This window comes from Coenobita brevimanus, chromosome 101 (assembly GCF_032717465.1).
Source record: "Coenobita brevimanus isolate Jiangsu-jjx chromosome 101, ASM3271746v2, whole genome shotgun sequence".
Taxonomy (NCBI): domain Eukaryota; kingdom Metazoa; phylum Arthropoda; class Malacostraca; order Decapoda; family Coenobitidae; genus Coenobita; species Coenobita brevimanus.
In genome coordinates, this window is record NC_137054.1 from 37,994,465 (window position 1) to 38,018,984 (window position 24,520).

General features: G+C 43.1%; 1 protein-coding gene and 1 non-coding gene across 2 annotated transcripts in view; one reads left to right on the top strand and one right to left on the bottom strand.

The window, feature by feature from the left end:
* Positions 1–417: 417 nt before the first annotated feature.
* Positions 418–536, bottom strand: LOC145415161 (5S ribosomal RNA). The gene has a single exon (XR_013900016.1). It is a non-coding gene; the product is annotated as a 5S ribosomal RNA (ribosomal RNA).
* Positions 537–11,429: 10,893 nt separating this feature from the next.
* The window catches only part of LOC145415010 (protein MON2 homolog), a 1,148,323-nt gene continuing 1,135,232 nt past the window's right edge, over positions 11,430–24,520 (top strand). The window contains exon 1 of the mRNA XM_080284427.1: positions 11,430–11,540. Within this exon, the coding sequence (XP_080140553.1) occupies positions 11,430–11,540 (111 nt within the window). The remainder of the gene's footprint in view (positions 11,541–24,520) is intronic.

Below are 24,520 nucleotides of genomic sequence, written 5' to 3' on the forward strand. Positions count from 1 at the left end.
TAATCGCAACGAAGAATATTAAGGATCATCTCAGGAAATTAGATTTACAAAAGCTTAGTGATGCTGGTTTAAAAATTAAACTCTCTAAATGCAAATTTTGCTTTAAGGAAATAAATTTCTTAGGCCACAAATTAAGTTCTGATGGTATTCACACCACTGACGACAAAGTACAGGCAGTGAGAGATTTTCCTGAACCCACTATGACTGACGAAGTTAGACAATTTTTAGGTCTGGCTGGGTACTATAGGTCATTCATACCACAGTTCTCTCATATAGCCTTTCCTCTATTCCATTCATTCATTCATTGCCAGATGCCATGTATCCCAAACGGGGTGGCCAAAGGCTTAGAGTTAATTGTTTTACAGGGAGGGGCACTAATCCTCCACCAACCCCACTTGACACATAGGGAGAACGTTATGCCAACAGCATCTGGTGTTCCCAGGCGGTCACCCATCCAAGTACTAACCAGACCGAACGTTGCTTAACTTCGCTGATCGAACGGGAAGCGGTGTACTCAACGTGGTATGGCCGTCCAACTACTCAAAAAAGATGCTATATTCCAATGGGAAGAAGAACAAAAAAGGGCATTTAACAATCTACAAATTAAACTAACAAATGCACCTTGTTTAGCATATCCAGATTACACAAAATCATTTCGTTTTTGTACAGACGCATCAGTTAAAGGATTAGGGGCTGTACTGATGCAGGAAGATAAAAGAGGAAAAAATCAACCAATTGCATTTGCCAGCAGACAAACAAGAGGTGCAGTGAAAAATTATTGCACTACAGACTTAGAGGCACTTGCAGTGGTTTTTGCATTACAAAAGTTTCGAGATTTGGTATATGGTTACAAAATCCACTTATTCACCGGCCATAAACCACTGGTGGGTATGTTTAAAGAAAAACTCCTTTCTGGGAGGAGAGCAAGATGGAAATGTACAGTTGAAAACTACAATGTACAAATTCATTATATACAAGGTAAAATGAACATAGTAGCTGACGCATTATCTAGGAACCCGAACACAGTTCAGGTCGCGGCGTTAGATCTCAAAGGAAATATCCCAAACCACGATGATATCGCAAAGGCACAATGACTTGACCCAATATGGTCTAAAGTTATATACAAGTTAGAAAGTGGAGATGACATACAGTTACCCAAACTGCATGTCTCACTCTAACAATTCACAATGGTCAATAATACATTATACAAGATTAACTCTAAACAACCAAAACGCCAAAGAAATACTAACCAGTTGGTAGTACCTAATGACATGATACCCCAAGTATTACGAATGATACACGATAGCCCACATGCAGGACATCCTGGAGGGGATAAGACATTCAACCAAGCCCAGCTGTTATATTACTGGCCTTCATTACGAAAAGATATAAACAATCATATAGACAGATGCGAATCATGTGCGAAACACAAAGGATACCCAATCACACCTGCACCGATGGGTAATTACCCTGTACCACATCAACAATGGGATGTTGTCGCTGTTGATTTACTCAAGATGCCATTATCATACAATAATAACCTATACTTATTCGTAGCAACGGATCATTTTTCCCGTTATGTCATTTTAGCTCCAATTAAAGATAAGACAGCAGAGACAGTAGCAAAGGCAATAACAGATAATGTAATATGTCGCTTTACTACCCCAAAGGTACTACTAATAAGTGATAATGGAGGAGAATTTAATTCTGAGATCTTGCAAGAAATATGTAAACAATACAACATCAAAAAGGTTAACGTTTTGGCCTATCACCCAGCATCGAATGGGTTGGTAGAGAGACAAGATAAAAAAGTATTAGATGTGCTATGACACATTCTCAGTGAAAATTATGCAAGCTGAGATGATTGGATTCCCAGAGTAGAAGCCTCAATTAATGGATCTATAAATAAATCCATAGGTGACACACCACATTTCATTATATATGGAACAGATAAAAAACTACCATATGAGCTCCTAGAAGGTGACAGCATGCCCATATACAATTACGATGATTACTCTAAACTCTGTTTACGTGAATTCCAGGACATTCATAAAAGAGTCAAAAAACAATTAACGATGTCCAAGGAAGAAATGACGGAGGCATTTAACAAGAAGGCAAGAGATTCGCCTATCAGCTTAGGAGACATTGTTTACGGTATCATTCATACGAGAGACAATAAATTATCCCCAAAATTTGAGGGCCCATACAGAGTAATTAACATAAAAGCAAACAAAGTTTTAATTAAGTCACTGTCAAGTGGCGAAGAGAAACAAGTTCATATTGACCATTTAAAACGAGTTTCAAGGGAATTATCCAATAATTATTCAGCCTCGGATACAACCGAACAGGCGAACGTACCACAAGAAACCAAGCAAGAAAACAACAATGATTACAAAAAGAAATTAAGGTCATATACCAAACAATCGAACATAGGTGCAACTGTTCCAATCAAATCTACAGTACATCAGTTACGAGAATTAAATATCGATTTAAACTCCATCTGTAAATGAAATAACAATCAACCGTAACGCACATCGTCACTATCATCGACCACAGCATGACCATATTAGGAAATTAATAGATTTTTTTTTCGGTAGGTTACGATGAAGGAACTTATGCTATGGATTCTCCTCTACATAGCAAGAGGATATGTGCACTTAGACCCCTAACACATAGTACGACAAGGATGCCTCATAGCTCCAACGGCCATGACTACAATCGTTAAGGACGTCATGAGTACTGAAATAAGTCTAGGTTACTTGTATGAATTACCTACTTATCTAGACAGCCTTGCGACGCTGATGCGAACTCTGGACTTCATGATAGGAAATTATGTTTCACAAGCACATAATACAAAGGAAGTGAATGAAATGGTAAAGTTAGCGAAATGGAAACTAGAACAGGCAAAGTCAACTATGCTCATCATGATCCAAGATCTCCCATCTTATGGAACGGAGGTACTGAGCGACAGGAACAACATCAGACGTACTCGCCAAAAGCGAGGTTTGTTCGACCTGGGTGGCCCAGTTCTTGGGAACATCTTTGGATTGGCTACAGAGGATGACCTTAAAGAAATAAACAACTAATTTAATAAGATAGCTCAGATACTAACATACCAAGATAAATTCATCACAGGACAGAACTCAGCAATGAAGACTATCTATCTATCTATCTATAGCCCGACGCCCTAATCCCGCAAAGGGTGGCTGCAGACAAAACGCCTCCAAGTCGCTCAGTCACCCACCATTTGACTACCCTCCCCCCAACTCACCCCCCCCTCCCTCATATTCCTCTCAACTCCATCCCTCCACCTCATCCTCGGTCTACCTCTCCCTCTCCCTCCCTCCACCTCACCTACATACACCCTCTTAGTCAGTCTTTCATTCTACATTCTCTTCATATGTCCAAACCACCTCAGTGTATTTCTCCTAATCTTCTCAACCACATCCACATCCACCCCACAGCATTCCTTCACTTCTTCATTCGTCAACCTGTCCGTCCATGTCACTCCACATGCTCCTCTCAAGTAACTCATTTCCACTGCTCTCACTCTTGACTTGTTCCCCTCTTGCAAGGTCCATGCCTCGCTTCCGTACGTCAGGGTAGGGATCACAATACTATCATGCAGTGACTTCTTAACTTCCATACTCACCTCCCTATTTCTCATCACTGCTTTCAGTGTACCAACAACCTTCCTTCCCTGCTGTACCCTTTCACGCACTTCATCCCCCAAAGTTCCATCCTTACTCATCACACTACCCAAGTACTTGAATCCACTCACATTCTCCATATCCTCACCATCCAACCTCACTGCACACTCTGTGACTTCATTCCTCTCAAACACCATAACTTTACTTTTGTTTACATTAACTTTCAGATTTCTCCTCCTACACACTGTCCCAAATTCATTCACCAAACCTTGCAACTCCCATTCATCTTCACTCAACAGTACTGTATCATCAGCTAACAGCAACACCAGGAGCTTCCAAATCTCACCCTCATTCATTAGAGCCACCCCAACATCCAGTGCCCTACTCTTCACCTCCTTTACAACCCCATCCATGTATATATTAAACAGCCATGGAGACATCACACAACCCTGTTTCAGTCCCACATTGAGATCAAAGAACTCACTCAGCTCACCATCCACTTGCACCGTAACCCTAGCTCCCACGTACATACTCTTCACAGCACTCAACAATTTTCCCTCCACTCCATATATTCTTAATACCTTCCACATACCTTGCCTATCTATTCTGTCATAAGCTTTCTCCAAGTCCATGAAGGCAGCATACACTTTCCTTCCCTTCTCTAGATATTTCTCCATTAAACATCTTAGAACAAATATCTGATCTACACACCCTTTTCCCTTCCTAAATCCCCCTTGTTCTTCTCCAACTAGCTCCTCTGTCATATGCCTAACCCTATCAATGAGTATTCTACCATATATTTTACCAGTCATACTAAGAAGGCAAATACCCCTATGGTTACCACATACTTCTCTCTCTCCTTTTCCTTTGTATAAAGGAACAATTATACCTGATTTCCAGTCCTCTGGAACCCTTCCCTCTTCCCAAGCCAATCTACACAACTTCCATATCCGCTCCACAACAATCTCACCCCGATACCTAAGCATTTCACCACACACTCCGTCAATTCCTGGGGCCTTTCCCAACTTAATATTCTTCATTGCTTCCACTACTTCCGACCTACTGATCTCTTCCTCCCTCCTCTCACCTCTTCTTCTCCCAGCCATTCCCCAACCACTTATACTCGCACTGCCCTCATTCTCCACCTTCAACAAATCTTCAAAGTGCTCCTTCCATCTCCTCAGTTTCTCTCTCTTCTCCACCAACAATCTATTATTCCTGTCTTTCACTCCCCTACTATTTCCCCTTTCACACTGCCTTACTTTCTTTACTTCCTTCCAAAACAATTTCTTACTCTCCCTCCATTTCACACTCAGATTCTTCCCAAACTCCTCATCCACTTTCTTTTTACTCTCCTTCACCAGTCTCTTAACCTCCCTTCTCCTGCACACATATACCTCTCTCTTCTCTCTCTCTCATATTCTCCGCTACCTCTACTCGCTAACCATTCACTATATGCCTTCTTCTTTTGTTCCACAGCTCGTTTCACCTCATCATTCCACCATGCTGTCCCTTGCACACCCTTGCATCTCCTCCTCACTCCACAAACCGCCTCACACGCTGCGCCTATCTCTTCCGTGAATATCTTACATACGTCTTCCACCCCTTCCATCTGCTCTAGCTCATACCTTCCCAGTCTTTCTTCCACTATGCTCTTATACTCTGTCATTTTCTCACTATCTTGCAATTTCTCTACTCTTCTCACAGGAGTTGCTTCCTCCTGTCTTCCCCTTCGTCTCCTCAACCACTTTCTTTGCAGCTCTACCTTGGCCATCACTAAGTGATGGTCCGAGACTCCATTCCCCCACCCTCTCCACACTCTGGCATCCAACACTTGTCTTCTCATTCGCTCATCCACACACACGTAGTCTATCATTGCCTTTCATTCAACAAGTTCACCATCCATCCTCTTCATTACTCTCCATGTATACCGGTGGATCATCTTATGCCGAAAGTAGGTGTTGGCTATTGCCAACCCCTTACAAGCACAGATGTCCACCAAAGCACTTCCATTCCCATCTACGTCAGCTGGCACACCCCACTGACCAACCACTCCATCCACTCGTACATTCCCAATTTTGCCATTCATGTCTCCAATCAACAGCACTCTCTCGCTCCTCTCAAACTTGTCCATACACGCTTCTACACTCACCCAAAACTCATCTTTCACTCTTGCCACTCGATCCTCTATCGGGGCATACACACATACAATCGCCCACGCTTGTATACCTACTTTCATCCTCACCCATACAATCCTTGCACCCACTGTTCTATACTCTCTTATATTCTCCTTCCACTTCTTGCTTATCATCAGACATACTCCTTCTCTTGCCCTCTCATTTTCATTGACTCCCGCACATATACCTACACCATATTCCCATTCTCTCACCCTTTCACCTTCCCATTTAGTTTCAGTCAATCCACATATATCCACTTTTGCATCCTCAAGCACCTGAACAATCTCTCTCTCTTTCACTTCATCATTCACTCCTCTCACATTCCACGTTCCCACCCTCAGAATGTCCTTTGTCCGTTCCTTAGTCGTCAACGTATGGTCCGTCCTGGTCCGAGGCGCTTTGTTCGCTTTTTTAGTTAGTTCTTTTTACGGGGTGGGGCACTAACCCACCACCAACCTTTTTAGTCGCCTCGTACAACAAGCAGGGATACTGGGGGAGTATTCTTGAAACCCCCCTCCCCCCGGGGGGGGTAGATAAAATAAATGAAATTGAAGGAAAAATTATTTTCCAACACTTCTCCATCATCACAGAACATATTGACACGATTCTACTACAAATAGAGAACACTAGAGATCGTTTCAGGGCACTTATGCAAGGAATTTCGAATGCTGGTGATGGCAAGATCACAATTGACTTACTCCCAGTTCATGAGCTATGTCAGATAATTAGTCAGGGCATACATAAACATAAATTGAAGCCGTTGTTCCGCAGTAGGAAATTTATGCAATATTATCCATATTTAGAAGCAACACTAACACCAACATCAGTAGTAGTTCATGTACCATTCATAACTGAAGACCTGTTCATAGTATACCAAATATATCCCTTCCCCCATAAAAATAACAACACTTTGGTCATCATCAACATCAACACAGACACCGAACTCATCATGGTCTCCAAGAGACGGGACAGTGTCACTTTCGCAAGTGAATCAACGATTGAACGAAAGTGCTGCACATCCTTACATGCTGTTCATCTTTGTCCTGCGTACATTTTCATATTTCAGCCTACTGATACAGTCCCTTGTGAAATGGCTATCATAGGAAATGACAATATTCATCATCATTGTAACTTCACTTTTGCTCCAGATAAACTTGTACATCATCAACACATCGGACACTCACAGTTTTTTTATTTCACTCATAACACATCAATTTACATAGTCTGTCCAGATATACCACCATCTCATACTTCAGCCTCAGGATTATACATAGCACCAGACTACTGTGCGGTATTTACAGCAGCCATGTCTACTTTATCCACCATCAATCACTATGCCATTCTCAGTCATACACACAAACATTTCCACCCATTGGCTGATATGAACTTAAACATGAGCACAAGTATTAAGCTGACTTCACCTAAGTTTGAAACTATGCAACTAATCAATGAAACAATGAAGCCCTGGGAAGATTTGAGTTTGAGTATGTTCAACTTATATTATGTGTATAGCCCAGCACCTACTGTCTTTATAATCGTGTGCATTGTAGTTGCAGTACTGCTGTTCGCAATGCACAGAATGCATGCAAGAATTGCAAATTTGGAGTCAGTACTTAGTGGGGGGAGAGTTAACATCCAAGTTAACCCCCCTGAATGAAGTGTACATATTTTGTATATAGTATTAATTATATATATATATATATATATATATATATATATATATATATAAAATACAAAGAAGAATGACCCATGTATGGCATACCAGTACCATTATCTTTCTATCTATCTATTGCCAGACGCCTCAATCCCGTTTGGGGTGGCCACAAACAAATCACCTCCAAGTCGCCCTGTCCCCTGCCATTTCACTGCCCTGCTCCCAACTCACACCCCCCTCTCTCATGTGCCTCTCCACCCCATCCCTCCATCTCATCCTCGGCCTCCCCCTCCCTCTTCCCCCCTCCACCTCACTCACATACACTCTCTTCGTCATTATCTTTAAATGAAATATTAATAACTCTTACCATAATCTTAATTTTAAACTATTTTTTTTTTCTTGCATGTATGCATTTCACTACAATAACCCAAGTACATACTGTATTACAGTTAAATAGTTTACTTTTAATGCATTTATTCAAATATGTATACAACTTGTTTAAAATGTAATATTACTGAATAATTGCTATTTACTATGAATGTTATATGTATACAATATTATAATCAATATTATGTACTAATAGATTAGCATATGTCGATGATAATTGCTGTCGGAGGACCTTCAGCGGCGTGGGCCGAGCAATGTTATGAGTCCATATTATATTTACAAATCATAATAGATAGATAGATAAACAGACAGATAGACAGCCCTATGCGAGCCTGGGAATGGGAAATGATCTTGCAAGTTAAACTGAGGAAAAGCTGACGACAGATTAGGAAGTAGCAATGTCAGGAGATGATGCAGTTAGTTTGTCAGCGAAACAGCAGGAGAACAAAGCCTAGTGACCATACACACACATACACACACACTCACACACAGGCTTCTAGAACTTTCCAACCACAGTGAACACACGTGACACGACCCCTGTTTCACCAGAATTTAGGAAAGAGAGCTCAGAAGGAGAGAGGCCATAGAATCGGCAGGTAGGAGGGAGGAAGGCTTAGCAACTTGGAAGAGAGAGGGAGAGCGAGACAGGGAGGTAGCTACCGGGACTCTACTTATACTCACTCGTGTGTGAGAGACTTTGTTAATATTTCCAAGACAAATAAAAATAGTCCCATACTCTTCTTTACCTCTCCTGTCATTGCATGACAGATGGGAACCAAGATTATCTACTTACAAACAAGTCAAGTATAACAACCGCTCATCCACAAGTCTAATATATATAACTTCTCTACAAGTAACTACAAAGTCTTTTTATGACAATTTCATCCATTGAAATAAGCCCTATGCCCTATTCTTATACCAAATAATATATACAAGAAAGAAATAAGGTAAGTGAGAGTGCCATACACCTGGAATTGGCTAATTATCACCTGACAACACATCACGTGCACTCGTTCGCTAATTTTCGCTGTTTATTTCCCCTTGAAATATGCCGTATAATCTTTTTTCGTAATAAATATACATATATGGAGGGAAGGGAGAAACCTAAGTGATATTTACATTCACCTGGAACTACCTAATTTATAATGTATTGTCTAGATTTCCTGCCAGTCATTTCACTGCTATATATAGCTATTTCAAGAGGCTAACATTGGTAGTAATGAATTTCCCTAGGTAGGCCACCACCCCGGCCCACCCTTATCAGTTCACTCTCATCTTCTAACGTGGAGGTACGTCAGTTCGCTCTTGCTAGCTTCAGGGACTTTTCACCCCCATGCAAAGGGCCCTGTGACCTTTACCCCCTACTAAGCCTCGTGTGGAGAGAGGTAAAGGGCTGACAATTGATAAAAGAGTGACTGCGATCTTTCTATTGAGTAAAACAGTGCAAATGGAATTGTAAATAATGTGTAAACAGCAAGTGAAAGTAATGAATGTAAACATACATGAACAGTGGAAAATAGTTTTATAAGTTACTTCAAGTGACAGTGCATAACACAGTGTACTGTAAATAAAATAGAAATGTAAATAATGTAAATAAAATAGAGAACGTAAATAGAAATGTAAATGAGTAGTATTATAAGAATACGAGTACTGTATATACCCTAGGAGTAATGAAAGTGAAAGTTTCACTCTAGCATGTCTGAATACTATGAGTTATGAGAGTGGAGGTGAAAGTGACATTCACTCTCAGTGCTAGTATACAGGACGAGAAAGTGAATGCTACGTATTTTACTGAAAGAAATTTAATCCCTGCAGTGACAATAAACTAATACTACTGAAGGAAACTTATGGATAAAGACTGTAGATATATATAAGTGTTATATACTAATAGAAATATAAAGTGTGAGGGGTTTTATGAATAATAAATGACACGAGTACCAAGAGCGAACTAGCGCAAGTGCGACGGTCAGACGCGCTTGTAATTTTCATTGCTTTCACAGTGTTTTTTTTTTTGGAGTGTGGATCCCAAACTACTTGAAAATCATAGAGTAGTGTTTATATTGTTAATATCTGGCTGTGGTAATCATATTACGTGTTGTCAGGAAGTGTAAAGTGGAGACTTCGTTACCCAACTTCAGAGGTCTCCACAAGTCCTACGGTAACCAACGAAGGCTCAAGAAACATTCCAGGAGAAAGCTGAAGGTATGTGCCATAAGCATATTTAATTTTAATATTCTAGGACTAATAACTGATTTTTGGCAAATATTTTTTCAGAGTCTGTCGGAGCCCGAATAACCCCGCGGCACATGCAATACATTGGTAAACATGCCCGCGGTGTAGGGGTTAAAAATGAAAATGAAAATGAAACTTTAGAAGACAATAATATATTTGTGTTATTACCGTTTGTCAGATTAATTTTGACATTTCCAGGTTCCAACTAACTTAGCTAAAATTATTATTCTCTCAAAAGCAAGGAAAATGCACATACACCCAGACGCATTGTTATTCTTTTTTCTTTCCTCGTTCTTCTGCCTATGGGTGACTTTAGACTCCCTTTTCTGTCTTTCTTTCCTTCATTCAGCCACGTGTGGCTAACTCTACACTGAGTGACAAATGAAATGGTGTCCTGTGTATCAGGAAACCATTTATTATGCTGGGTGGTAACCATATGACCAGATTTTGCCGTCTGGTTGTTTAGTGGGTAATTACGGCACTACAGTCGTATTGAGCTAGTGAAGGTTTATATCCGAGGGGTGGTTGGGGTTTACTGCTCATGTAATGCCACTCAGGGATGAGTGAGGCTGGTCATTCTCATCTTAAATGTCAGGACCAACTTGCCTAGCCCCCGGCTTCTACGCTTCTCATGGGAGAACGTAGGATTGGATGATGAATGAAATGATGAATTATTCCATAAGGATCATTCAAAAAGCTTTTTTCAGCCAAATTCATTTTCTTGCTCCATTTTTCACCATTTTCACTATAATGAGTTATCATCTGAATATTCTAAATATTCCAAAACATACTTTCATAGGCCTTAGAAAGCCCCTAAAAGTACTTAATTTTCAAAAATTTTCCTTGAGGGGGCTCACAGCACCCCCCCCCCAAGACCCCCCCAGCTGCAGAGGCTCACTTTGCTCGCCTCCCACCACCTTTTCAAGAATCTATAGACATCTTTTTCCTGTCCCCCCCCCCCCTTGTGAACTTTGTGGCTATGTCCGTGGCTCATATACACACATAGTCGCCCAAGTGTGTATTCCTACTTTCAGTCTTATACACAGAATCCCTGAACCAACTGAACCATACTCTTATTTTCTCCTTCCATCTCTTGCACACGCAACTTATGCCCTCCCATTCCCACCTAACCCACTCCCTCACATATACCCAATCCATACTCCCACTCTCACCTCTCCATTTAGCCTTATTCAGTCCATATAAATGTCCCTTTTTGCATCCTCAAGCACCTGGACAGTAATTGCCACTATAAATTTGCTTTACAGAACTGGATCTGACTGAAATACTGGAAGGTGGGGTAGTCCTGCAAACGCTGTCAAATCATCAGATATGGCCACCTCAAGCAGTGAAGGTCAGGCAGTCAAGATGTTGGAGGCTCTTCAGAGTGACCTCAAATCCCTTTGTATGGAGACAAAGAAGAGATATCCACACATCAAGGATGTGAGTTTATTGATCAGAGTAATGCACATCAGCTATTTAAGTAAATGGTAGTAGTTCCCGTTCATATGTACTGGTGTACTGTAATGCAGATCTGTATAAATGACTGGAACTGGTAAAAAAAAAAAAAAAAAAAAAAAAAAAGTAGTCAGATTTAGTTTTTAGTGCTGTACAAGTTTTGTAAGTACAGTAATCCCTCTAATATCCGGACGCCCAATAACCGAACATCCCCACTAACCGAACCTTATCGTCCTGGGATCAAACATTCCCAAAATGGTCCGAAAATCCAAAAAAATTGGAAAAAAAATCGATTTTTTGCCGTCCGTAATTTGAACTTGCCGCGCGCGCCGCGTGAGAGCATTGTTTTGGTTCGTCATTCCTCCGACGTCCGATAGAGCGCCGCTGCATCCTCCCCACTTCCCGCCTGTCTCTCACCGCGACAAGACCTACGCTCTTCGTCATGGCTGCCCACGTGCTCGCTTTTGTGGTGGTGCCGTACTTGCTGCAAGGCCTCCTGCTGCTCTCTGCCCTACTCTTAGTGTGTGTGATGATGGCCCCGCCTCCTGAGAAAAGGAAGAGAGTGGTGTTGACTCTGGAGAAGAAACGGGAGATATTGGAGAAGGTTGATGCGGGTTGGTCTTCCTCTCGCATTCTCCGCGAGTTCAACCTGGCCCGGTCGACTTTGTTTGATATCAAGCGTTCCCGAGACAAGCTCATGCAGTACACGGCTGACTTCTCGTCGAGAAGCAAACGCAACGTGGAGAGGAAGGTTATGTTTACTCCCAAGTATGCAGAGATCGACCGCTCCACGTTGATTTGGTATCGACAGCAACGTGCAGCTGGTGTGATGGTACGTGGAACGGAGCTGAAGGCTGCTGCTGAGAAGTTTGCAAGGCTTCACGACGCCCTAGACTTCAAGGCATCCGAGGGTTGGCTCTTCGCGTTCAAGTTGCGACATGGCCTTACTAACCGTAAAGCACATGGCGAAGCATTGGACGCTAACGAGGATGGAGTGGACGAGTTTCGGCACAAGGTGAAAGGCTTGATCGACAGGGAGGGCCTCACTCTCGGTCAAGTCTATAACGCTGACGAAACTGGCCTATTCTATCGCTCGGTGCCAACGAACACTCTCGCCGATGAGACGGAGAAGCGTGTACCTGGCCGCAAGCTTTCTAAGGAACGGATATCTGCTTTGTGTTGTGCCAATGCTAACGGCATGCACCGGCTTAAGCCCGTTATTGTTGGCCGTGCAAAGCAGCCTCGGTGCCTTCGTGGGGTGATGGATGTCCTTCCTGTCGTATGGTACCATTCTTTGAAAGCATGGTTCACAGCTGTGATTTTCAAAGACTGGTTTCACCATCACTTCGTCAAGGAGGTCATACATTACCAGACGAAGACACTGGGAATTCCTCGCGACCAGGTAAAGGCTCTCCTTCTCCTCGACAATGCACCTGCCCACCCGTGCGACAAGGACTTGGTTGCTGAGAATGGCCGTATTAGGTGCATGTTTCTGCCACCTAATACGACTGCTCTCATTCAACCAATGGACCAAGGAGTGATCGTGGCAACAAAGCGCCTGTACCGTCGGAAGTTCCTGGACGAGGTGATGGTGGTTCTCGAGGACGAGGACGAGCGCAGGGAAGGACGTGACACTCGAGGCAAGCGGACTTTGGAAAACCTTCGCCGCTACAACATCAAGTCTGCGCTGTACAACTGGGCTAGTGCATGGAAGGAAGTCCCTGTGAAAACTCTTGAAAATGGTTGGTCTCGTCTGCTTCTCGGAACAGATGTGGAGTACGATTTCCTAGGGTTTGACGTGGATGACTTCCATGCACGGCTACGTACGCACGGCGACGATGTTGATGTGGACGATGTTCGTGAGTGGTTGGGACGACTGACACGAGGGCGATCCTGGGTATCAGACGTTGTCTGATATCGAGATCGCGTCTTCGGTTGCTGGTGTCAGTCCCGAACTTGAAGATTCCGACGACGAAGGCGATGATGATGCAGACTCCGCCCAGCAGGACACTACTCCAGCCATCCCCAAGCTGAGCGCACTCCGGGAACATCTAGAGTTCGTCCTAGACTACCTGGAACACCCGGACTGCGACAGGGAGATGGGGCCCTTGGGACTCGTGGAGGAAGTGCGTGCTTTCCGGCAGCGCATCATCAATCGCCAGAATCGTCGGTCCTTGCGTCAGTCAACGATTGACAGTTTTTTCAGGCCCGTGACCCCCGCTGTGCCAAGCCCTGGTTCCACTCCGTTGCCTCCCCAAGACAGGCCCTCATGCTCCGAGCCACAGCCCAGCACATCAGCTACAGTGGAGTCACCGCTCGACGTGAGTTTGCGGCTGTCTTCAGAGTCTTCTGTAGTCGGTACGCCATCACCACTACCCACCGATGCACCCCTTGGACGCCTGCCAGTGATACTCTCGGGCTCTGACAGTGAATAAACAGCAAGAACTTCTCCACTAGACCACACGGGAATTTTGAGTGTTGTGCAGTGAAAAAAACGGTGTGTTGTGTTAAGGTTTTCAAGTTGGGAGAAAAGACTAAGTAGAAAAGAAATTTAACGTAACTAACCTTCTTTGTTTTGGCTTTGGAAACTTAAAAACTTGGGAAAAGTTAATGTGCAACACTTAAATTTAATGGAACATTATTTGGACTAAAGTGAACACTGTGAAAAGAACGGACTTCTGTGTGTTAGTGACTAAGTTCAGTGCAAGACTTCAGGAAGAGTGTAGTGCAAGTGCTTCAGGAAATCGTTCTTACTGTCAGAGTCCGAGAGGAGGCGGTTATTCATCGAGGTGGCCAGGGACTTGCTGTAAGTAGCCAAAATGTTTCATGTTGTACTATTTTCCATACTATATTTACCAGAATGTTTCATATTGTATTTTTTCCCATACTATACTTACCAGAAAGTGTCATACTGTACTTCTTTCCATACTAAACTTACCTCATGCATGTGCAGTAGGAATGTGTTTTTCAGAGTTCGGTTAGGTTCGGTTAGGTTAGGTTCGGTTAGAGTCCATAAGTACCAGAATGTTTATTAATGTATGAACATACTTCTAAACCCACATTTTATGTGTCTATTGCATTTATTTCAGTCATTTATGTGCCTTATTGGTGTGATTTGGGTGTTAAATAGGTGCTATGCATGTCCGGAGGGAGTTGTATAGGTGTTTCTCTGTGTTAGGGTCCGTAAGTACAAGTCCATAAGCTGGGGCCCAATATCCGGACAAAACCAATATCCGAACCTACCGATGGCTCTATTGATCCGGATATTGGAGTGATTACTGTATTTTGTTAATCAAATACAGTACCCTCTTAGTCTGACTTAATAGCTGCCTGTGCTACCTTATTATGTTGTTATGAATTTAAAAGCTATTAATCCTATCTTTGGGAGGGTTTTTCTATCTATCTATCTATTGCCAGACGCCACAATCCCGTAAGGGGTGGCCATTTGAGTTTGAGTTATTTGTTTTACGGGGAGGGGCACTAACCCTCCACCAACCCACTTGTTGACACGTAGGGAGCACGTATGGTTTGGTTATATGGTTACCACCCAGCGTTGTAAATGGTTTCTTGGCTTACAGGAAAGCATTTGGCATGTCACTCAATGTAAAGCCACGTGTAAAGGAAAGAAAAGCAATAAGAAGTGACAGGAAAGATGAGAGAAATAGGAAGAGAGTAGGGCAGGCACAGAAAAAGAATGATAAAGGCTAAGGAGAAAGTAGGGAGCACTACATTTAGTGAGTGGATGATGGTCGCCACCACCTACCACCAGGGTTTTTCTAGCAATCTATCTATTGGCAGATGCCACAATCCCATTCGGGGTGGCCACAAACAAAGCGCCTCCACGTCGCCCTGTCCTTCACCATTTCACTGCCCTGCTCCCAACTCACACCCCCCTCTCTCATATACCTCTCCACCCCATCACTCCATCTCATCCATGGCCTCCCCCTTCCTCTCCCCCCCCCCTCCACCTCACTCACATACACTCTCTTCGTCAGTCTTTCACCCTCCATCCTCTTCACATTTTTTTTTTTTTTAAATAACGGAACAGAGGAAGGAAAAACAAATGGAGAAAAAAAATAATCCATACACCAGATTACTGGTGTCCTCTGTTCATAAAATATCTGTAACAGTTAGACTTGAACAGTTGTAGGTTGAAATTTGGAGGAAAACAACTCTGGGGAAGCGAGTTCCAGAGAGATGCAGTTCGGGGAATGAAAGAATTCTGATAGGCAGAAGTTCTGCAATGTGGTTGAGCGACATTCCAGTCATGAGCGCTACCAGATGCCCGTGTAGCACGAGGGAAGGCATGGAGAGGTGGCACCATGGACGCAACTTCGTCTGAGCATTTGCCAAAAAAAATATCTGTAAAATAATGCAAGGGAGGCAACATTCCTTCTTACTTGCAGGGAGGTAGTTTATATGTAATGGCAGGGTTGTTAATGATTCTAACAGCTTTATTCTGAATTTTGTCTAGTTGTCTTAATGCAACCTCTCCACAACCATTCCACAAGGGTGAGCAATATTCAAACTGAGAGCGCACATGACTCTTATAAATTATAGCTAACTGCTCATCGGCGAAGAAGTTACGGACTATGTACAATAATCCAAGTTTCTTTGAGGCGGTTTTAGCAAGTGATCTGACATGAGAGGTCCAGCTGAGGGCACTGTTAAGTGAGACACCAAGAATTTCAATACTTTTGGAGATGGGAATATTAGTAGCACTGAAGGTAATGTACGAATCTGGCAATATCTGTCTATTAGTAAACTGTATATATTTAGTTTTACTAGCATTAAAAGAGACAAGGTTGTTTTGTCCCCATTCACTGATTGTAGATAGATCTTGATTTATGGAGATGGCTGTATTGAGTTGAGAGGTAGAGATATTAGACTTTGTAAATGGATGTCTGAGTGTGAATGAACTATATAGTGTTGAGTCATCTGCATATGAGTGAATGGGATTGTGAGTGACAGATAAGAGATCATTAATATGAACCAGAAATAGGGTTGGTGCCAGAACTGATCCCTGTGGCACGCCGGCATTAATTGAGTGGAAATTCGAATATACATCATCTACTTTTACTCTTATTTTCCTGTCACTAAGATAAGAAGAAATCAAAGGAACAAAAGACGTTAGTCCATAGCAAGGGAGTTTGGACAGCAGGGAACGGTGCCATACTCTGTCGAAAGCTTTAGAGATATCAAGAGCTACTGCATGAGTTTCTCCAAAAAGATCAATTGATTGATGGATGGTATGAGTTAAGAGATTGAGTATGTCAATGGTGGATCTTTCGTGGCGAAAACCGTATTGTCCATCATTAATTAAGTTGTTGGATTCAAGATGTTTAACTATGTGCTTATTAATTAAAGTTTCAAATACCTTACCAAGAGAAGATGTGATAGCTATTGGTCTGTAATTGGAGGGGTCAGACGAACTTCCTTTCTTCGGAACTGGGTGGATATTGGCTTCTTTCCATGAATTTGGGAATAAAGAAGTACGTATGCATAGTCTGAATAATTTAGCTAGGACAGAGGCAAGTTCAGGGGAACACTTTTTCAAAACAATTGGCAGAATTCCATCTGGACCTGGAGCTTTGTTGGTAGGTAAATTGTCTAGGATGGATTTTACAAATCTTGTCTGTATTTTAAGTGGGGCAATTTCGGGAGAATCAAGTTCCAGTACTGAGACATTCTGGCTGGTATCATCTATGGTAGAGTTTCTTGCAAAGGTACTAGCAAAGATATCTGCTTTCCCACGTGGGTCATTTGTAATATTGCCATCTGAAGATTTTAGTGGGGGAATGGAAGATGACTTGTTAAAGTTATTATTGAAAGAATTAAGAGTTGACCAGAATATTCTATTGTCATTAGGGTTGTTAAGTAGTTTTGATGCTTGCTTTTGAAGAAAGTTTGATTTAGATAGATTTAATACAGCTTTTGCATGATTTCTAGCAATTTTAAATTGGGAGAGTGATTCAGGTGTTTTTTATTTTAAGTAAGAGTTATATGCTAATGACTTTTGGGCTGTTGCTCTGGCACAATTGCCATCAAACCATTTTGGAGAGTTTGATCTTTTAGTGAATTGTTGACTTGGTATGAATAAATCCATACCAGCTAGTATTAAGTCACAAATGTGGGACTGGGTAGAATTGGGATCACTAGAGAAGAAAGACTGCCATGGAACATCAGCAAGATAATTTCTAAATCCATCCCAGTCTGCCCTGTCAAAGTGCCATCGGGTCACCCTGACAGGTTCTGAATGGGGAGATGTAGGAGGGTTAACTAATGAGGCTTTGATGAGATTGTGGTCAGAGGATCCAAGTGGTGACAGTACCTCTATCCTGTATTGATCTGGATTATTTGTCAAGAATAAATCCAAGAGATGGGCATTATGGTCAGGATTATCAGGTATTCTGGTTGGTTGCTTTACCAACTGGGTGAGATTAAACGATTCCGCAAACAGCTCGCATTCTAGACCAGCTTCGTCAGTCCGGGCAGAATGCAAGAACCATTCAACATTGTGTATGTTAAAATCACCCAAAATGGTAATTTCATTGCCAAGGGCAAGGTCAAGGTTACTCAACTCAGTGGATATGGAATCAAATACACTGGGTTCCGAAGAAGCATTGGGGGAACGATAAACTACACAGATATATTTGGTAATGTTCTGGCAATTTAATTTATATAATGAGTAATCAAAACTGGATGAAGTGAAGTTTAAAATAGTGTCAACTGCATATTGGGATTTGATATAACAACAGGTGCCGCCCTTGTTTCGAAAGTTTGTAAGGAGATGGTAACCGGGAAAACAAAATGGAGATATATCGGTAGAGGGTGAGATTTGTGGTTCTGTGAGGAAAAGGGCCAAAGGGGATATGGACTGAAGGAAAAAATGAACTGAGTTTAAATTTGTGGTAAGGCCGCGGATGTTGGTAAAGAATAAGGCCGCACTGTCACCTCTTCGCCGATGAGCATTCCCGGAAATAGCAACAGTCGCTGCTGGCACAGTCGCTTGATAGCGACCGGGAGGACCCTGTGCCTCCAGCCCTACCCTGCCGGTGGTGGCAATCCGAGATACCACCTCATTTGATTGTGAGATTGCAGTGGCCATTACTAAAAATGTGAATAGAAGGTGTGATATGTTATGCGCATGTAGTGTGGTGTAGACAGTTGAAGGTAGAGGTATCATGAGAGCATGCTGGCCTACTCTCTGTGTAAATGAATGCACTGAAAATGTTCAGAAAAGGGAGATGGTCAGGATCAAGTCCTGAGGGCTGGTGAAACGGGAGCTCCAGCTCTCCCTGTCACCAGCTTGCCATCAACCTCGGGAGTACTGCCCTGTTCGACTGGTGCTACAGTCTACTCCTCGTGGCCAAACCACCTCAGTGTATTCCTCCTAATGCTTCCTATCACATCCACATCCACACCACAACGCTTCTTTATATCCTCATTTGTCAGCCTGTCTCTCCATGTAACTCCACAGGCTCCTCTTAAATAACTCATTTCCACTGCTCTCACTCTTGACTTGTGTCCTTCCAACAACTTCCAAGCTTCACTTCCATTCGTTAGAGTTGGTATCACAATACTGTCATGTAGTAACTTTTTCACTTCCATGCTCACGTCCTTGTTTCTATCACTGCTTTCAAGGAACCAGCAACCTTTCTTCCCTGCTGTACCTTTTCAAGCACTTCACCCTCCAAACCTCCATCCTTACTCATCACACTACCCAAGTACTTAACCCGTCACGTCCCGAGGTTTTCCGCACCTCCGACATCTCCCAGTCCCGAGCTATTTTGGAAAAAAAATTTTTTGGCTAAAACTTCCACTTTGGTTGAGAAACGAAAGAAAATCACCAAGAAAGGGCTTACCTTGGTCTATAAGTGGTCGGAACAGGTGAGGTTCCCTGCGCCAGGTATCGTATTCTGTCATTGATGTGTCATGCACTCACGTTTTCTATGGTATGGAATACTGGGAGAAACAACACAGAACACCTCTATATTCATTGAATTTGAACTAATAAACAATAACAGTAGCAATATAATGGATTTCAGACACTTATATATGAAAAATAAGCATTGTACCATCGCGCGAGCATAGCAAGTTAGGTCTGAGTCGTAACATGCTATATGCTAAGTTTCTTGTATCAGTCAACATATCATTTTTTCTACTTGTATACTTCTGTTTCAATGACATTTTACCAATTTTTACTGTTTTTAAATGTGTTCAGATGTTTTCATTCATTATGATGACATGCAGCATAAGTTTAGCGCACATCGGCTTACTTAGCGCACTCGCTATGACTCATATTTCAACATACCCAATTGTTTTATCACTTTCCCATTATTTTTCCCTTTACATAGAACCTTTCCTCCACCACTGTAAATGTTGTCAATTATTTACATTCATTACGAGGGCATTTAACGAAATGCTAGCGCATATTCACGTAGCAAGCACAATCTCAAACACTCATGTTTCATCTTCTACTTTATTTATTCACTCCAATTATACTTTCCCACTTACATTACACACGTTTACACCCCTATACTGCACTGTACATACTTACTGGCATTATTTATTCAAGTGAGCGTCAGAATATCGCATGTAAATACCCTCGCAATGAATGTTTCGACCAACATAATACTCAAACACTTATATACTAATTCTTCACATATATTACACACTTTCCCACTTGTTGACTTCTATTTTCATTATTACGGGCCTTATTCATTCAACTGAGCATCAGGATATCGCATCTCTATACACACGCTATGAATATTTGGCTTAGAATATATTTCAGCACTTACAGTAATTTGAACTTATATTATACCCGTTAGCATTTCCAGTAATAATAATTACGTATTTACGGGCCTTATTTATTGCACTGAGCGACAGAATATCGCATCATAAAACCCTCGCTAGGTATGTTTCCACTTACAGCATATTTATACACTTACATACAATTTTTGCATTTATGTTATACCCGTATGCACTTTATACTAATATTTGGAGATCAACATGACTGATAATTTCACTGAGCGTCTGTTTGTCGCATTTAGTTCATAGTTTCAGCGTCCTATCGCATTTGCACCATATTAGAATTGCATCAAGATGTGATATTCGCTGAAACATGGGTGAATACAGAGACCCACGTCACACTCGACGCACTCGTAGTGGGTGTCCTTCCTCTGTGTGGTGAGTCTCACCCGGGAATTGCTACACACGTGACACCTGCGTTGGGGCCTAGGTCTGTTTGGCTGGGGAGGGATAGGAGTGGGGAAATGGTGGCCAGATATTCTCAGGGGAGTTTGGGCAAAAGGGGCAGTGCGGGTGCGATGTTGGGCCCTTTCAACAGCATAACGTGCAAACATCTCTCTTGTGAGCTCCTTCAGAAACCCTTCATAGGTTTCCTGAACTCCTGTTGTCATGGCATGAAGGTGGTGGCAATTCAGAGCAGTGATGTCTAGCAAGTGAAAGAACAGTTTCTTATACCACTTCATCGTGATCCTGGCACAGTCTACCGTCGATATCATGGAGTCTGACTGGTCCACCAGGTGCATGTTTATGTTATAGTCCATGACACACTCAGGTTTCCAAACATGACCCCTGTTCTCGCTCCGGTAATCAACGGAATCAGTACGGTGCATCAAGGGGCGGTGAACCATTGACAAGAGGCTTACTTCTCTATTATGGTTCCACACAGTTGCAAGGATGTTGTTGGCTTTGAAGAAGACAACCTCATTCCTGTCAAGTTTCCGCCCTACCTTGACCATGTGACGCCGGTTCACCTTCACGGTTCCACAGACTCCCGTTTCATGCGTGTGAAGATAACGAGCGAGAAGAGGGCTAGTGTACTAGTTGTCCAGGTAGAGGACGTGACCACGATGAAAGTAGTCTTCTATCATTGTCTTTACCACTGCTCCCGACAGTCCAATACTCTGATCTTCTATTATGTCTGTCTGTGCACCGGTGTACAAGACTATGTCTTGCACGTATCCAGTCCTACAGTCGCACATAACAAAGATCTTGAACCCAAAACGGTGCCTTTTGCTGGGTATATACTGCCTAAATGAAATATTACCTCTCCACAACACGAGACTCTTGTCTATGACGAGGTCTCTATAGAGATAAAATGACGAACGAAAGGTTTGCCTCAGGTGATCAAAGACCAACCTAATTCGCCTCATTTTATCTGTGTCGTTCGCATTTGCAGGATCATGAGCATCATAGAAATGGAGGCGACTTAGAATTTGTTGAAACCGATTACGGCTCATCACTTGCCCAAATATTGGGGTAAACATAACAGGGTCCCTTGTCCAGTAAGCAGGAATTCTGTTTTTTCGTATAATACCCATCAAAAGGACCAGGGCAAAAAATAGGAACATTTCTGAAAGGGAGACAGGGTAATCATATATGATAGAATGCCTACTCCTTGTTCCCAATCTTTCACTCTCAAGGCGCTGGGTGCTTGCAAAAAGGTTGGTTTGGTAAACAATCTGCTCCACGAATGCCTCACTAAAAAACAGGTTAAAATAATCGAACCTGGTGGAATTACGGTGAATTCTGGGAGCAGTGCAGCCAGATCGCCCCTGCTGAGTGAAGGGGTGAATGAGGGGAGAAAAATCACTCCCATTCTCCCAATTCCATCCCACAAATCCCTCGTCCCCATCATCCCCATCACCGCCTTCGTCTGGGTGGGGAGGAGATCCTGGTGGGGGAGGTTGGGGAGAAGGAGTGCGGAGGGCTTCCCCACTGTCACTCCTCTTTCCTCTGCCTTTACCCTTTCCCTTTCCCTTACCCTTATGGCCTTGAGGAACATTAGGGGGCTGTGAGAATGAAGTAGGGGAATATTGGGGAGCATAAGACGTGCTGGGGAGTGGTTCCTCCCCACCTTCCCCCTCCATGACAACACCACATGATTTTTCATGCACCCTAGTTCGCCCACGTGTTAGGGGATATTGGGGAGCATAAGACGTGCTTGGGAGTGGTTCCTCCCCACCTTCCCCCTCCATCACAACCCCACGTGATACAGAACGCACCCGCACTCACCCACGTGATACACCCTTCCGCCTCACACTACCTAGGGAGAGCAATGACTCACTCATGCCACTCTTACTTTCCCTACTCCTCCCTGCACTTTCCCTTTCACTCCCCACTCCCTCCACGGCACTTCCCAACTCCCCAAACAAAATACTAGGCCCATACCTGCTCGTCCGACGTGGTGTGCACTCGGGGCCACGATGAGTTAATACCTCACGTCCATACCACGTGACAGCACGTCCCACGACTCCGTCCTCGTCCTCGTCATCGTCATCGAATTCGGGTTCCACATCACATTGGAGCTGGGCATAGGATGTTGCACATAGTTTCTTGGCCGGCTGCCCCTCTCTGGCAGCAAGGTAAGTCACGTACTGCCGCTTCCTGGGGGACGGGACTTCTTCATCATTACTGGTGGTTTCCTCCTCCTCTGGCTGCACATAATCTTTATCAAAAACCTCGTCGTCCAGTGGGGAATCACTGTCGCCTGTACAGGCGTCCAGGACGGCTTGAATTTCGACCTCTGAGAGACCTCTTGTAGCCATGCCTGAGCAGGACCATTGCTAACAGGTGAGTGGACGAGCCACGGGTTAGCGCGGGTCGCGAGGGGTCGCCGAGTGTCCCCGCCTGGTGGCAGGTAGAGGAAGGTCATGCGAGGATAAGTACCAAAAATCAAGCACGAAATTTGAAAATTGTCGAAATTATGCACTTTGCAATTGCACGACATACTGGTACGTCGCCAGGACTGGCAAATGCAAATCGTTGCAACGTACCCATATGTCGACGGGACGGGGCGGGTTAAAAGCACTCACATTTTCCAATTCCTCACCATCCAACCTCACTGTACATTCACTGACTTTACCTCTCTCAAAGACCATCACTTTACTCTTCCCTACATTCACCTTTAGATTCCGTTTCTTACACACTCTCCCAAACTCATCCACCAAGCCCTGCAGCTCCCCTTCGTCTTCACTCAACAACACAGTATCATCTGCAAACAACAGTACAGGGAGTTTCCAAACACTATCCTCTCTTGCCAGGGCCACTCCAACATCCACTACCCTACCTTGTACCTCTTTTATTACCCCATCCATGTACAGATTGAACAACCATGGAGACATGACACATCCCTGTTTCAACCCAACCTTCAAAGAGAAAAATTCACTCAGTTCACCATCCACACGCACTGCAGCCTTAGCACCATCATACATACTCTTCACAGCATTCAACAACTTCCCATCTACTCCATATATTCTTACCACTTTCCAAAATCCTTGTCTATCCACCCTGTCATATGCTTTCTCCAAATCCATGAAAGCCGCATACAACTTCTTTCCCTTCTCTAGAAACTTTTCCACTAAAGGTCTAAGAATGAATATCTGATCTACACAATCTCTTCCCTACCTAAAGCCTCCCTGTTCTTCTCCAAGTAACTCCACTGTTCTTTCTCTAACTCTGCCAGGGTTTTTCATTGTTGAGTAATATTACCTGTTGTTTGCAAGAACAAAATCGTACTTGTGCCTAATCTTCATTGTTGAGTAATATTATCTGGTGTTTGCAAGAACAAAATCGTACTTTTGCCTAATCTTCAGTCATGCAAATAAATAAATATATATTTATATACACATAAATTGGTATACATACAGACAAGCGTCAGTAAGTTGTACACGCATAACTTTGATCCCCGTTCAAATATCCCGCGTCAGTCAATATCTATCTATCTATCTATTGCCAGACGCCTCAATCCCGTTTGGGGTGGCCACAAACAAATCGCCTCCAAGTCGCCCTGTCCCCCGCCATTTCACTACCCTGCTCCCAACTCACACCCCCCTCTCTCATATACCTCTCCACCCCATCCCTCCATCTCATCCTCGGTCTTCCCCTCCCTCTTCCACCCTCCACCTCACTCACATACACTCTCTTCGTCAGTCTTT